The sequence below is a fragment of the Opisthorchis viverrini genome (assembly GCF_000715545.1).
Source record: "Opisthorchis viverrini unplaced genomic scaffold opera_v5_76, whole genome shotgun sequence".
Lineage (NCBI taxonomy): Eukaryota > Metazoa > Platyhelminthes > Trematoda > Opisthorchiida > Opisthorchiidae > Opisthorchis > Opisthorchis viverrini.
Window position 1 is genome coordinate 619,654 of NW_008751730.1, and position 13,547 is coordinate 633,200.

Genomic DNA, 13,547 nt, shown 5'->3' on the forward strand with positions numbered 1-13,547 from the left:
AGCTCAAACCGATATAAACGGTCGCAGGGTTACCAGTAAGGCCTTAACCCGTCACGTGACGTTGGTGACTCATTTGTCTGTAGTCCTGTTCGAAGGCGAAAGCCTGTACGTCAATCATATGGGCGTGGTACGGGGATTGCCTGACTGCTCAGGAAACTATACATTTGTATTTCACATAATGCTTAAAGGCATGATGAAGTGCAGCCACGGAAATCTTCGCGCACATTGGAAGCGGACTAGTGAACTGGAGCTCAGACTGGTTTAGGATAGACCAGCGTCCACCTGGCGTGGTCGTACCAACCGGTATTTGTCAGTCACTTTGCCCATATACACTTAAGGAGCAGACTAACAGTCGGTTGGACACAAAGGTGACTCAGAACAAAGGTATGGTGTCCAAATATCTCCGAAAGCCAAAACGACATACACGGTACACAGGGTGGATACAAGGTTCACCTGATTTATGGAGCAAGATACCGATACAGGAATTCCGCAAGTCCAAAGCATTCATATGAACACCCGTGGGATGGTCAGAGAGAATTCAACCAATCAGTGTGGTTTGAAAAACGATTCTCCAGCAGCATTGTGACTAAGCGCATAACTTTTAGCGTTAGGTAAGAGACACTTGATAAGTAAGGTTAGAACTTAGGGCGAGATGGCTGTGGTTAGAGGGCGAATTTACTGACCGGAAGGTCCGTGGTTCGACACCGACCTCTGCCTCTCGACTTTCCCCGTCTAGCTTTGGACAACCTGGCAGTATCCTAGCCCTCGTGCTTCCTTCGGGTGGCATGGCAGTTAGGCACCGAAAGGATGCTACAGCTAAACGATATGATTTTAGTTAGAACTCAGTCAAAGGATTTTTTCGCTCCTACTTTTAATTCTGACTCCAAGAATCACTGATAAATTCCGGTAAAAAGATTGACAAGGTGTTCACGCCTTTATTGCTTTTAGCAGGATGAAATGATCGGGAAAAATGCTGAATAACCCAGCGTAGAATGCTGAGCTAATCTGTTCTCACACGATAGCCATTTCCGATACTGAGCTAAATGCTACCCAAGTCTGTGGTTCGAACCCGACTTCTGCCTCTCGACTTCCCCTGTCTAGGCTTAGGCGACCTGACAGCATCCCAGCCCTCGTGCCTCATTCGCGTGGCATGGCAGCTAGGCACCGAGAGGGTGCCCCAGCTGAACGAGTCTGTTTCGATATAACGGAACCATCCTTCAATAACACACGGATTAGGTTACGTGGTCCGGTAGGGACTGTCCACTCAAGCTCAAGAGGAAGGTGTATGCAATTTGATGGTATTTCTTTGCTCATGATTTGTTCATGTTCAGATCTTCCAGAGGACGTCAACAATGGTAAAGCTACAACACCTATTCGCTCAGTTTGCAGATCAAGAAGTATACGTCAAGGTAGTCCGTGGAGGAATATGAGCGACAGACCAGAGATGTGAAGTCGGGTGTGAATGCCATAGTTATGTGCTTTTCCAAGGTACGGTGTCGTAAGATATCGTAAAAAAAGTCTTACTCGATGTGGCCACAAACTATTCCGAGCGTTTCTTAGTAAAAGTTTCCGAATCAGGTCAGCAGTTTGTATTCGCGCCCAAACTCTGATGGTCACTCAAAAAAATCCTTTCTCGACTTGATTGGGCCAGGCAATTGATCCTAAAGGATTAGGAATCTGTCGACCGTTACGAAGAAATCAGTTGGAGAAATTTTTAGCAGCACACCTGACTTTATTGAGGTGCTTAACCTGGTGACATACTCTCAGGTAGCCCCAAACAACCGGGCTCCAGTCCGAATAGACCACATTAAAATTAGTTCCCGGTCGCAGGGATGGACCACTGCCTATCACTCCTTTCGGGATACCTGCGTGCTTGTGCTCTACTGCTTTGCATTGCACTACTCAATTCTTCGCAAAACGCTCGCACCTCACTCTTAGCGACTGAGAAGCCCATTGACACCGAGATCAAACGACTTACCAGAACCAGCATTGTGAAGGAGAAATATGGTGGGCCTGGCTAGCTCCCAATTACATGCCAGCACCCTGCCGTAGAGGTGGGTAGATAACTGCGATTTGTCAGCCTGTGTACTGAGACAAGGCTGATGCCTATTTCCTTGACAGTTTGTGCAATCGACATATGTCCGTCGATAGCGAAAACTGCATCTCCGTTGGAGCAACCTTGTTCTAATGGCCGGTGGCAGTTTGCACGCCCATTCCCACCTCCATAAATATCCACAATTCAGTTCGGTTGGTCAGTTTTGAACCGGGACATGAAGGGTGACGAGAGAACAGTTTGCACGCCCATTCCCACCTCCATACATACCCACAATTCAGTTCGGTTGGTCAGCTTTGAACCGTCGACTATGTGTGGTTCGAGCTGCTAAGAATTTTTTCAACCGGGACAGGAAGGGTGACGAGAGGAGAACCGTGCGTCCTAGACAGTGACCGAAAGAGGTCACAGAGATTGCCTCATTTCAGACATCATACAAGCCGGTGTGAAGACAGCGCCAGAGAAGCTACAGAGAAGTCGTCATGCCCTTTCGGGTTCTGGAGACGCTGGTGTCTACCTCCAGTTCATCGGGACTTAGGCATCTGCCAACGAAGGTGAACTGACCTACACCATCGAACGGCTCATCCGTAAGCATGATATTTGAGTTGGAACAATGTCATCGGTGGACGAACGCTCCAGAAGTGGACGTGTGAACAGCAGTTTGATATCGAAGTCCAAATGGAGTGAGAGAGGGATAGTCTCGTCTGACACAACCGCCTTTGATAAATGTGGGCGAAAGCTTGTCACAAAATCGTACGCGTCCATTGGAGTTGGTACCTGGTGTTTTTGGAAGAGCTATAAACTAGATGCGACACTTTCGACCCATAGAAACTGTCAGTACAATCTAATGATAACCGACATCGAAGGAAGCTAATTTAGAAGCTACGGTGTTCAAACGACAGTTCGTTCAATGCATCATCACCCGACGTGAAACCCAACGAATATTCGTTCAGTTGTAACACGTTTTCGGTTCCTAGCTGCCATGCCACTCGAAGGAAATACGAGGGCCACTATACTGCCAGGTTGCCCAAGACATAGGCGGGAAAAGTCGAGGTGCAGAGGCCAGGTTCAGACCACGCACCTTCCGGTCCATGCTCTAACCACAGAGCCATCTCGCCCACAAATTAACATATATTAATCCGCCTAACTGTGCCGGGATGAACCTTGGTCGTTACGGCTGCCAGGTAGACGTCACTATAGCATTTACAAGAGGTTCGTGAGTCCTGTTTGAACATTGGGATCACAATGGAGATGCCTGTTTCACTGGTATTTTCTATCCTTTTCACATCGTTCGTGGTAGTTTTATGGGGATGGTTTTCGATAGTTCGTCGCTTCCTTTGAGCGGTGCTGAGTTAGAGCTATCCGGTGCGGAATTCTTGATACTTTCCGGGGCATGAGCGTACCGAAGAATGACCATGTCCAATACGGACGTATTTTTACTCACGCTACTTGGAGTTCGGCTTCACATGGATTTTCGCCTCTACGACGGATGTCCACACTATTCCGGTTGTTGTAACGTGGGTGGCCGTCTATTGGTTACGCCTGCACTGGGCCTGTCAGACTACGCGATAAGACAGAATCCTAGACACGGCTGCATTGTCAGGACAAAACATACAGAGCTTCTGCGTATGTATGGGATGACCACAGGGCCAAACATGGTCGTTCAGTTGTTCGTTCTGTACAGCTAATGGCAGTGTTCCGGGCGTGAACAATTTCAGCTCCACTCCACTAGTCTTACGTTGCCAAGCCGTGTTTGGTGTGCTCCGCCAACGCACCTGCTTTCCGGACGTGTCGTACCAATGTGACCTTGGGGATGCGTCACTCACCCCACATGTTTGGGCGCATCCTGACACCGGTTGAGTCCATGACCTTAATGCCTGTTCTGTAAGAGAGCCGCTAAACCGTCTGTTTGCCGAGCCATCCGTCTCGTCGCTCAGGATGCGGCCAATGTAATCGAATAGAATGATCGAATGGAATTTCGCTTAATCCGGGTTTATTCCGTCTGATTCACCGAATCATTGGAAAACGAGGTGTTGTGGTCAACTGTCGTAAGAGCCTTCTTTTCCTCTTTTGGGGCTGTTTTCTTCCTATCTCTATCTCGTACTAGCCGTATGAATGATCTGCATGCCGTATCCTATTCAGTTGCCTCTACCAGCGGGTCTGCGTAAAACGGATAATCATGCCTACAAGATGACATGACCAGAATCGAAAGGTATTGTCCAGAAAGAACGATAATCTTGAGTGGGGAATATCTCTGACCGCCACATAATCCTACTGGGTTCACAATCTACTTCCAGTTTGGACACTTGTGTAGGAAGTTCCCGCTAGTTGGAGACAGCCAACGATCAGCACTGTTGAGCATCAACACCGAATCGATTTCCAAATATGCTCCTTAGCACTTAGTGGTTCGACCTGGGCTTCAGAACGACAGCCACGATAACAAGAAGACCTCAGTTCTTTGCCGACCGATGTGATAACTGGGGATAGAAACGATCCATCTTCGACTCCGGGTTATATTTCGTGGGAATCCAGTGGAGTGAACCAACCTGAACTCTGGAGCTGACTGCCACGCCCGAGTCACGGTGTCAGAAGCACCAGACAACCGGAGGAAGTGCACGGTTTTGTGTTGGTCCTGAGCGGTCTGGGATGAATGATCAACTGGAGTCTCTGACTGCCACGCCCGAGTCACGGTGTCAGAAGCACCAGACAACCGGAGGAAGTGCACGGTTTTGTGTTGGTCCTGAGCGGTCTGGGATGAATGATCAGACTGGAGTCTTGTGTGTGTGTGTGCGTATTACAGATGGCCTATTCCGACAGAAGTCGAATTTATTGTATCAAGACGTTTGTTGTCCAACTTAATGGTGTGTACATGTTAGAGGCTGCACTACAGTAGGTCTGTTAAATTAACCTGTTCTTTTACTGGTCAGCAGCAAACACAGGGAACAATAGCTAGGTGACTGACAGTTTGGTCTGAGAATACTTAGATGAAGGGGGAGCTGCGAGTAAGGGTGCAGATTCTGAACGAGAAGCTGCATGAGGATCCTGGTTACCCGGGCCCCACCTTTCAGTCAAGCATAATCGACAATACACCAGAAGAATGTGCGGTTCATCCCAAATGCCATAAACCTAGCAGTTGCATCAACTGTCGGGTGCCGGGGGGTTATGAGGGAACGCGCTCTGGGGACAGCGAATCGTAAGATTGACCTAACCAGCTGTGCGTGGTGGGTTGCCTCAATCCAGACCTGATTCCAGACGTAGCTGCGCCCAAAAGATGCGTTTGAAATCACACTGGACCGTGAACAAGATGCAATTGTTTTCGACAGTACTGGACAGAACGCTGGGAGTCTAGATCGTACTGTTCGAAAACCCGACCTTCTCTAACTGACTGTTCCCCTGGAAAAGGTACCAGTGATTCTTCCTGAAGGAGTTATCTTCCCCCCTCTCACAACGACTTTCACTGCCATCGTCGTAATTGGACGACACCTATGGTAATATATTGAAATTCTTTTGATAGTCTGCTAGCGGAAACCCGGAGCGCATTGCAGCGCTGAAAACTGTGTCTTCACAGGGAAGGTATAAAACATATCTCTAACCATTGTGGCCAGTAAGATTGCGGAAGCAGTCGGAAAAAAGAACCATACCGAATGAGTCAGCTGACTAGAAATTCCGTGGCGCTAGCATCACTTATCGATCAGCTGGGATGTCTTCACGCATGCGTCAGACACAAACTCCAATGTGACTTTAACTTATGAACACTTGCACTTTTTGGTGCATTTTCGGTCAGCTACCGTACAATATGGACCTCTCGCTATCTCACACAATCCGGGTCATAGCAGCTTTTCATAAACGGGAGATTCAGTTGAGTCGCTCGTGAGAACCAAATTGATTTGCAAATGAGTGTAGTTCTCGAAAACAGTTCAATTTGAGTTCAACTAGAACATAAGGTTAACGGAAACTCGGGGACCGCGCCTACCTGATGAACCCCTAGAAGGGCGAAACTGGTAGTTGGTTGTCGAAGAATTTTCAGCAGCCTTGTGAGTAGTTTCCTTTATGAAAACATACTGAAGTGGTTTTCAACAAAGCAGACGTCCAGACGAAACCCTGAGCCCAACCAATCTTATCTTATCATCCTGCGCACAGGGAATTCCGGGAAATGTGTTAAGAACAAAGGTACGCAGACGCTTACTTGATATCACAGTACAGAGCAGAAACCAAACGATGATTCCTCAGCTAGGGAATCACCATTGTGTTCCAAGTTGACCGCGACTAACTGCGTGATCTCCAGAAAAGAAGTCAAACCTTTCAATCAATTGGAAAATGTTTGTAATGTACTACTCATAAGGTTGCTGAAAATCCATCGACAGCCCACGACCGGTTTCGCCCTACTTGGGGCTCATCAGGTAGGCGCAGTCCCCGGGTTTCCGTCAACCTTATGTTCTACTTGAAACCAAATTGCACGAAATTAGCGAATATACACTCATTTGCAAACCAATTTGGTTGTTTCGAGAGACTCACCTGGAACCCAGCTGAATCTCTCGTCAAACCTTTATTTCCTAGTGTTGATCTTTCTTCAAGGGATATCAATTGCATGTTAGCTACCACAGAAGCATACTGAAGTGGGTTTGGTCAGAAACTGGAATCAGCGCTACTGCATTTGGTTACCATCCGGACGGGAAATTTATCCCCAGTTGTAAGGGAATATAGACATAACTTTGTGAATGACCCATCCATGGATAACAGTTGCCTAGACCAGGCTGAAAATTCTTCAACAAACCTTCGTATGTCATTCTGACATTTGGCGAACAACCAAAGGTTGTCTGGCGAGGAGAGAGAGGGAACAACGAACACTCCGAAAAACCAGAAAAAACGAATCAGTCCAGTTGGCATAAAGCGGTGATTGGTTGTAGTGCATATTTCTGGAGAACTGCGTGTGTCGTAGCACGAAAAACGCAATGCCAAAAAAACGGTCGCATCAACCCTCATCGCTGGTGAAAAATTGCGAAAATTCCACTGCCATCGGCTCTGTCTCACTCACCCACTCTCTCTCTCTCTACTGTTACGCAACGATTTGAGGATGAAAGAGATGTTGACAAATTTGCTGGATTGCATCCGTTCACCTGACTATGTAACTATTCAACAAAGTAGCTAACCTGAGGGGAAAAATCAAAGGGGTGGGGGAAATCGATAGAAAGGAAATGATGCGATTGTGGGTGAAATGACAGTGAGGTTCGGGACGTCACTCGGCCATTAGAGCATGTAAGCCCTATGAAGTGTATCGAACCGTGTTGGAAGGGGACGCAATAGGGGCATTCCTGTGGCAAACCGAATCACAGATCTTCGGAGGGAATACGAACTACCCCGGGTAACTTACCTTGATGTTCATCGGGCAAATCTTGACCATAGGCGGCTGGCGGGGTTGCAAGCGTTGACGTCGATCGCGCATCGCAGTAGTTCAATTCTGTCTGACTTATCAATAATCCCAAGGGCGAAGAAGGTCCTCCAATACTGAATGGTGAAGAGATACCGCCTGTTCGACGACAGAATAAATCCAACGTCGTATCGATTGCATCAACCTCTCGGTCCACAAATGGCGCACCATCGTTAATGCCGCCAGAGTAGGCAGGAAGGGAAGACGGCCGTGTGGTGAGATGATTTGTGTTCACTTGGCGACCAGCAATAGCCGTGGTCATGGGGGAGTACAACGTAGCCGAATGACTATCACACACAGCCGTGGACGACGAGTTGGTGAAACAACCCAGACCGGTGTTGAAATTATACGAACGTTTAGGCGGGTTGATCATACTCCTTAGGTCGGTCGAAGATGGTGGTATGAGGAAAGCCTCCACCACGCATGGAGAAAATCCAGTTGGTACAGTGTTGATATACACACTGGCGACAACATAACTGACTGTTTAACAATGGACGTCGTTGAGGTGAATGGTCACTGAAAGTAAAAAACATACTAATAAAGAAATCGGTTTGGGTGTAAGAGACAAAACATAACGGCTATCTGAGCGTAAGTACTGGAAAGCAGTTAAACTGGGATCAGTGAGATACGGAAAACGAAGTCCACTAACCAGTTTCTCGCTACTTATTTGAGTGGTTATTGTTTCGCATAACTGGCAGGTGGGAATGTTAGGAGGAACTCTCCAAAAACTGTAGGTGTTAAGTCTCTTCATTCTGGATGATTTGGCCGGACTTCTACTATATCCAAGGGGGCGAATTTACTAACCGGAAGGTCCATGGTTCGAACCCGACCTCTGTCTCTCGACTTATCCTGCCTAGGCCTGAGCAACCTGGCACTGTCCTAGCCCTCGTGCTTCTTTCGGGTGGCATAGCAGCTAGGCGCCGAAAGGGTGCTACAGCTGAACAATTATTACTATCTACGATATCCAGGACGTTAAGGTATTTCACTTGAGATGCGGTTCATTTGAGTCATTCGTTAACACCAGTGTAGTGTGAAAATGAATGCATTTCGCCTTTTGGTACTATCAGGTGTTTAGGTAAAACATATGGCTGACGGAAACTCGGGGACTGTGTCCACATCATGAGCCGCACGAACGAAATGGACAATTTGCTAGCGACCCTCTATGACTGCTTCATTCCGTCAAGTGCATCGACTTTGTTTTTCGACACGATCAATGCCTGCTTAGAGGAGGAATCTGTCAGGCATACTGACAATTGCAACTAACCAACAGAGTGAGATGAGACGGCGGAACAGAGTAAATCGTGTTTGAAGTTAGTCACTTGTCACAGTCATCATCGTTCTCAACAACGGAAAGCTCCATGGGGAAACCCTCCAAGTAGAGTAAATGTTTAAGTTATCGTCTGAAACCGGCCAAAACCACAAAAAGGCTTGTACAAGTTCATTTCACGCAGGTGCAAGCAAGGTTCGTTTGATATGGCCGGCAGGATTCCAAATACTGACAACTACATCAAGCAATAGAGCGGCACTTCATTATACCCATACAATATGTAAAGTCCCAAATTCAGCCTAAAGATGAGACTCTGGTTCTGAAGACGCAGACCATTTAGCTTTGGAGCCCAAAAGGATTGCAGCGCAATGCATGAAGTCCAAGTATCAGTGAACCAAAGGGGCGAGAAGGATCAGTTGGTGAAAACTCGACATCGGCATCTCGACTTCTCCTGTCTAGGCCTGGGTAACCTGGCATTAGCTCAGCCCTCATGCTTCCGTCGAGTGGCGCAGCAGCTAGGCACCAGAAGGGTGTTACAACCGGAGGAAAGTCCTTCTTCAAAGCCGAGAACCCAACAATTGTACTTCGTGCTTGTAGATCAAGCTGGACGTATGTGAATTCCAACCCTCGTCAACAAACCCGATCGAACACAACGGGAAACTGAGGTGAACAGACCGTTGAAAATATTTCTCATTTAAGTTAGTAGTACCATATAGAGAAAAACAATGCACTGACTCAGTACCACTCTCAATCAAACGTCAGATGGTACCAGAATTGCCTTGATTTTCTGAAGTTTCCACATAGCCATGCCTGCGACGGTGCTAGAAGCGACTTTTAATTATCACTATCGTGTGGAAGGAATGGCGCAAACTATAGAGCGCTATTTGGATGCATTCCGGTTTCGAATCGGTATGAATGCAGCCTCTAGTCTACCTGATTCGCACATCATTAGCTTCAACTAACAGGCTGTCTCCACCTGTGTCGTCAAAGCCGCACCCTAGTGTGCTAATAGGGTGCTGGAAGTGACTTTCTGTGACCATTATTGTATGGACCAATCTGAATAATGGCCCACACCCGTTGGTCATATATGCTCCAGAGTGTGTTTCATGAGTGGCGTATGCCAACAGACGATTTGCATAGGCTACGAGTTCAGCTTTAGGTACCCCTTCGGTGCCTGACTGTTATGCCGCCCGAGGGAAACACGCAAGGGCTCGGATACTGCCAGATTGCCCAAGCCTAGACAGGGAGGGTCGAGGGGCACAGGTTAGACTCGAACCACGGACCTTTCGGTCAGTAAATTCGCGCTCTTACCACTGAACTATCCCGCTGCAAGTACTAACTTTTGGTTAAAGCCATCGTCCGAACCCAAAAGGTGCACTGTATGTGGTTACCCCAAGATCTTTCGTTTGTGTTGTTGTCCGTTGTTCCGACTACCTCATATCCACTTGGTACACATTGTATTATCTTGGTTGTGCTTTAATGTATCGTGTTTTATTTGTATGCTTGGTGTGCCCGTCTGAAAAGGGACGCACCATTACAGTTGATATTCCAGGGGATTAGGCCTACAAGTGTTTCAGGTGAACTCTGTGACCGCCGCACGCAGATATGGCTGAATGCTTTCTAACACTGTCTCAAGATGCGTCTCTCGAGTAGAGCCGACCACGCTTTGCGGGGTTAATTGTTCAGCTGAACTGACAATTACGAGATACCAGTTGGGCATGCTTTCATTAAAACTCCTGCCTGCTGTTCATCCTCAGGTTTTAGTCCCTCTAGTTTATACTGGATGCACGGTGTTATGTTAGATTTAGACGCAGCCGTATAGGACAGTACCCGTTGTGTGCTTGGGGAGATGTATCGGCCTAGTTTGCAATGACGCCAGTCAGGAAAAAGATACCATGGAAATCGTCAACTCTTCAAACCACTTCCGTGTAGTAGAAAAAAGTCCACAACCAAATTAAACGTATCGTTCACCTTTGCGATTCCAGATCTCCATTTGGACCTTTCATAGGATGATAGCTAAGGATGGCTTCTAACTGGAGCATGTCTATCATTTTAGCCACATTCATTAGAACGAGCGCCGTAGAATTACAACTATTGGCTGTGGAAGTGGAATACGGCAACGTATTGGCCATCATGACCATAATACACAAGGAACAACACACTTCAGTCACCTAACACGAACACCAAAGCACTAGCGTAAACCGGCCATCTACCTGACAGTCTGCCACTAGGGGGCCTCGCAGCAGCATGTGGTCAACCAGGCGGAAAGCAGTCAACTAATCGTAACGAACTGAAGAATCAATCGGTCCTCTCTCAAGTTCCCATTCTCTGTCGGCAACCTAAAGCAGCAGAGGCGCAGCAGCATGTGGTCAACCAGGCGGAAAGAAGTCAACTAATCGTAACGAACTGAAAAATCAATCAGTCCTCTCTCAAGTTCCCATTCTCCGTCGGCAACCAAAAGCAGCAGAGAACATAAACACGGTACAGACGTATACTGTTCAGGGTTGAGAGAACTAAATTAACTCCATACATCAGGAAAGAGACCCCAACAGCGCTTGATATCACCCGATACGCAATCACCCACAGTTTGGGTGACTGATCGGACTCAATGACGTTCTTCCAATTTGCTCACCAGCAACAGACTGAAATGGTCACGCAGGTAAGCTTATTCTCGTAAATCACGCCTCGCTCAGCTGTAGCACCCTTCCGGTGTCTAGCTGCCATGCTACCTGAAGGAAGCACGAGGGCTGGGATACTGCTAGGTTGCCCAAGCCTAGACAGAGCAGCTCGAGAGGCAGATGTGGGGTTCAAGCCACGGACCTTCCGGTCAGTAAATTCGCGCTCTAACCACTTGAGCCATATCGCTCTAGCACGCCTATTGCGTACAAAATATGGCAGACTAGCACCAAATGACTGCAGGATGTCTCGAATCAGGTTGAACGCAATCAATGCTCCTAACCAGTCGGCCGACAGTTCACGTTGTCAGCCACCGTATTTGATAAACCTGTCCGACCGAGGGAAGGTTTGTCTGAATCGGAACTGTGAAATGAAACACGTCTGAAGCGTTGCTGTTGTGTGTGCCATTTTCTGTGTACAACCGATTCTCTCACAGGTCGTTTGCAACAGTGATAAAGTGAAATCGGCTAGCCAGTGGATGTGTCTGCGCGAACAAAGTTACGCCCACGCGTACGGTGCACGAGATATACCCAACCACATACACACCAGGAAAAATTTCGCAATGAAGTTGAAATGTACAGCTACAAACAGTACATCCTCATGTGGGAAAATGTGAAGCTTCACACCAAACGAACCCTGACGCGTAGTATTCGCTAAATGACAAAGTTCACAGAGGAGAAACAAAATCGGGAACTGTGGAATGAGGGTCACAGGTACGGGAGAAGACGGCGCAAGACAGACTAAGATATGTGAGACCACGCATTCAGGAACACAGGAGGATCTAAGCGATCATATTCATGGCTGTTTCGTAATATGGAGACTATGAGAATTATTTCCTAAAAGAGCTCCTCCCAGCGAAAGAACACGGACAGTAGACATTCAGGTCCGAGCAGGACTCTTACCTCACTGAATAGGTCGACGTCGGGTAGTCAGACGAATAACTGGTGTGGGTCATTTAGTCAGAAACATTGTCGTGATCGACATTGCTTCAGATCAAGCCTTTGATTGAAACCAAGCCCATAGAGGACAGCTAAACAAACGGAAGCTGCGAGTGCACCGGTGCGCACGACAAAGACTGTGCAAATTCACCGAGATAGTATCTTTGACTACCATAGAAGGACGGTGGCATCGGCGTTGCTGGCCCTACAAAATTAAGACTTCAAAAATGTTGGAGGAACTTAGCAATGGTGGAGCTACGAAGATGTGTTGGCGTTTTCGTCTGCCCCTGCTCAGTGGGGAGGCGATCGGCAAATGGGGCTTCTTAGTACATGAGTACGATCAGTTTTGAGCAGAACTGGTCAAAATGACGAAAGTGAGAAACTCAGACACTCGATCAATCCGATGGGACGGTATACAAGGGATGAGTAGTTCTAGTGGTCAAACTGGAATGGTTACTCAATTGTGGGAGAAGGATAAAAAAGGAGCCTTCATATTGTCCGCCACCATTAAGAGGTGAATGGCATCAGTTTACTTGACCTAAGGTCTGTCTGTGACAGACGTGAGGAAGTTCATGGCCGCAACTAATGAACTTCCAAATCTGCAACCTGGACCTCTTCAGACTATCCACGCTCTAGTTTGAGTATTGGACAGTGGTTGAATACTTCGGGTGCTTCACCCACGCCAACAGAAGAGGATAGAGATACCGTGTTGACTAGTCTATTGATAAAATCGCAAGTGGGTAGAGGCAAACAAGGGGCAGTGGAAAGGCTGAGCCTGGGATGAAGACAGTCATGTAATGTAAATGGGTAATATACACCGGGTTATGACGCGAAAGGCGGTCAGTATGGGCAAGGGATGGTTCCGAATAAGGGAGACGGAAATCATTGGGCAGCGTCGATTCTAGGAGAGGGCAACAGCAACCAAGTCTGCTGGTGGTGGTATTCATGTATCTTTGCCAGTTCATTAGCTGACGTCCCTCAGCGTGTCTTCATCTATCATGCGGCCGGATGGAAATGGCTTGCTAGAGGACCAATCTGCTGCTGCACTTTGTGCGGTAAGATCAGCATAAGTCATGCGTGAGTTTTCTCTTCCAAAAGACGACACATACTGATCCGAATTCCGTACCGGCTTCAAACAAGGCGTCGCAGGCATCTATGACCAAACACTGACAGATCTTTAACGTTTAG

At 47.5% G+C, this 13,547-nt stretch overlaps 1 protein-coding gene across 1 annotated transcript in view; it reads left to right on the forward strand.

The window, feature by feature from the left end:
• Window positions 1-11,422, forward strand: part of T265_04459 (hypothetical protein) — a gene marked incomplete at both ends in the record, with an annotated part of 17,657 nt that extends 6,235 nt beyond the window's left edge. Inside the window, 6 exons of the mRNA XM_009169208.1 lie at window positions 690-834; window positions 1,102-1,189; window positions 2,953-3,072; window positions 8,336-8,455; window positions 9,146-9,338; window positions 11,381-11,422. Of these exons, the coding sequence (XP_009167472.1) occupies window positions 690-834; window positions 1,102-1,189; window positions 2,953-3,072; window positions 8,336-8,455; window positions 9,146-9,338; window positions 11,381-11,422 (708 nt within the window). The remainder of the gene's footprint in view (window positions 1-689; window positions 835-1,101; window positions 1,190-2,952; window positions 3,073-8,335; window positions 8,456-9,145; window positions 9,339-11,380) is intronic.
• Between the last annotated feature and the right edge of the window lie 2,125 nt (window positions 11,423-13,547).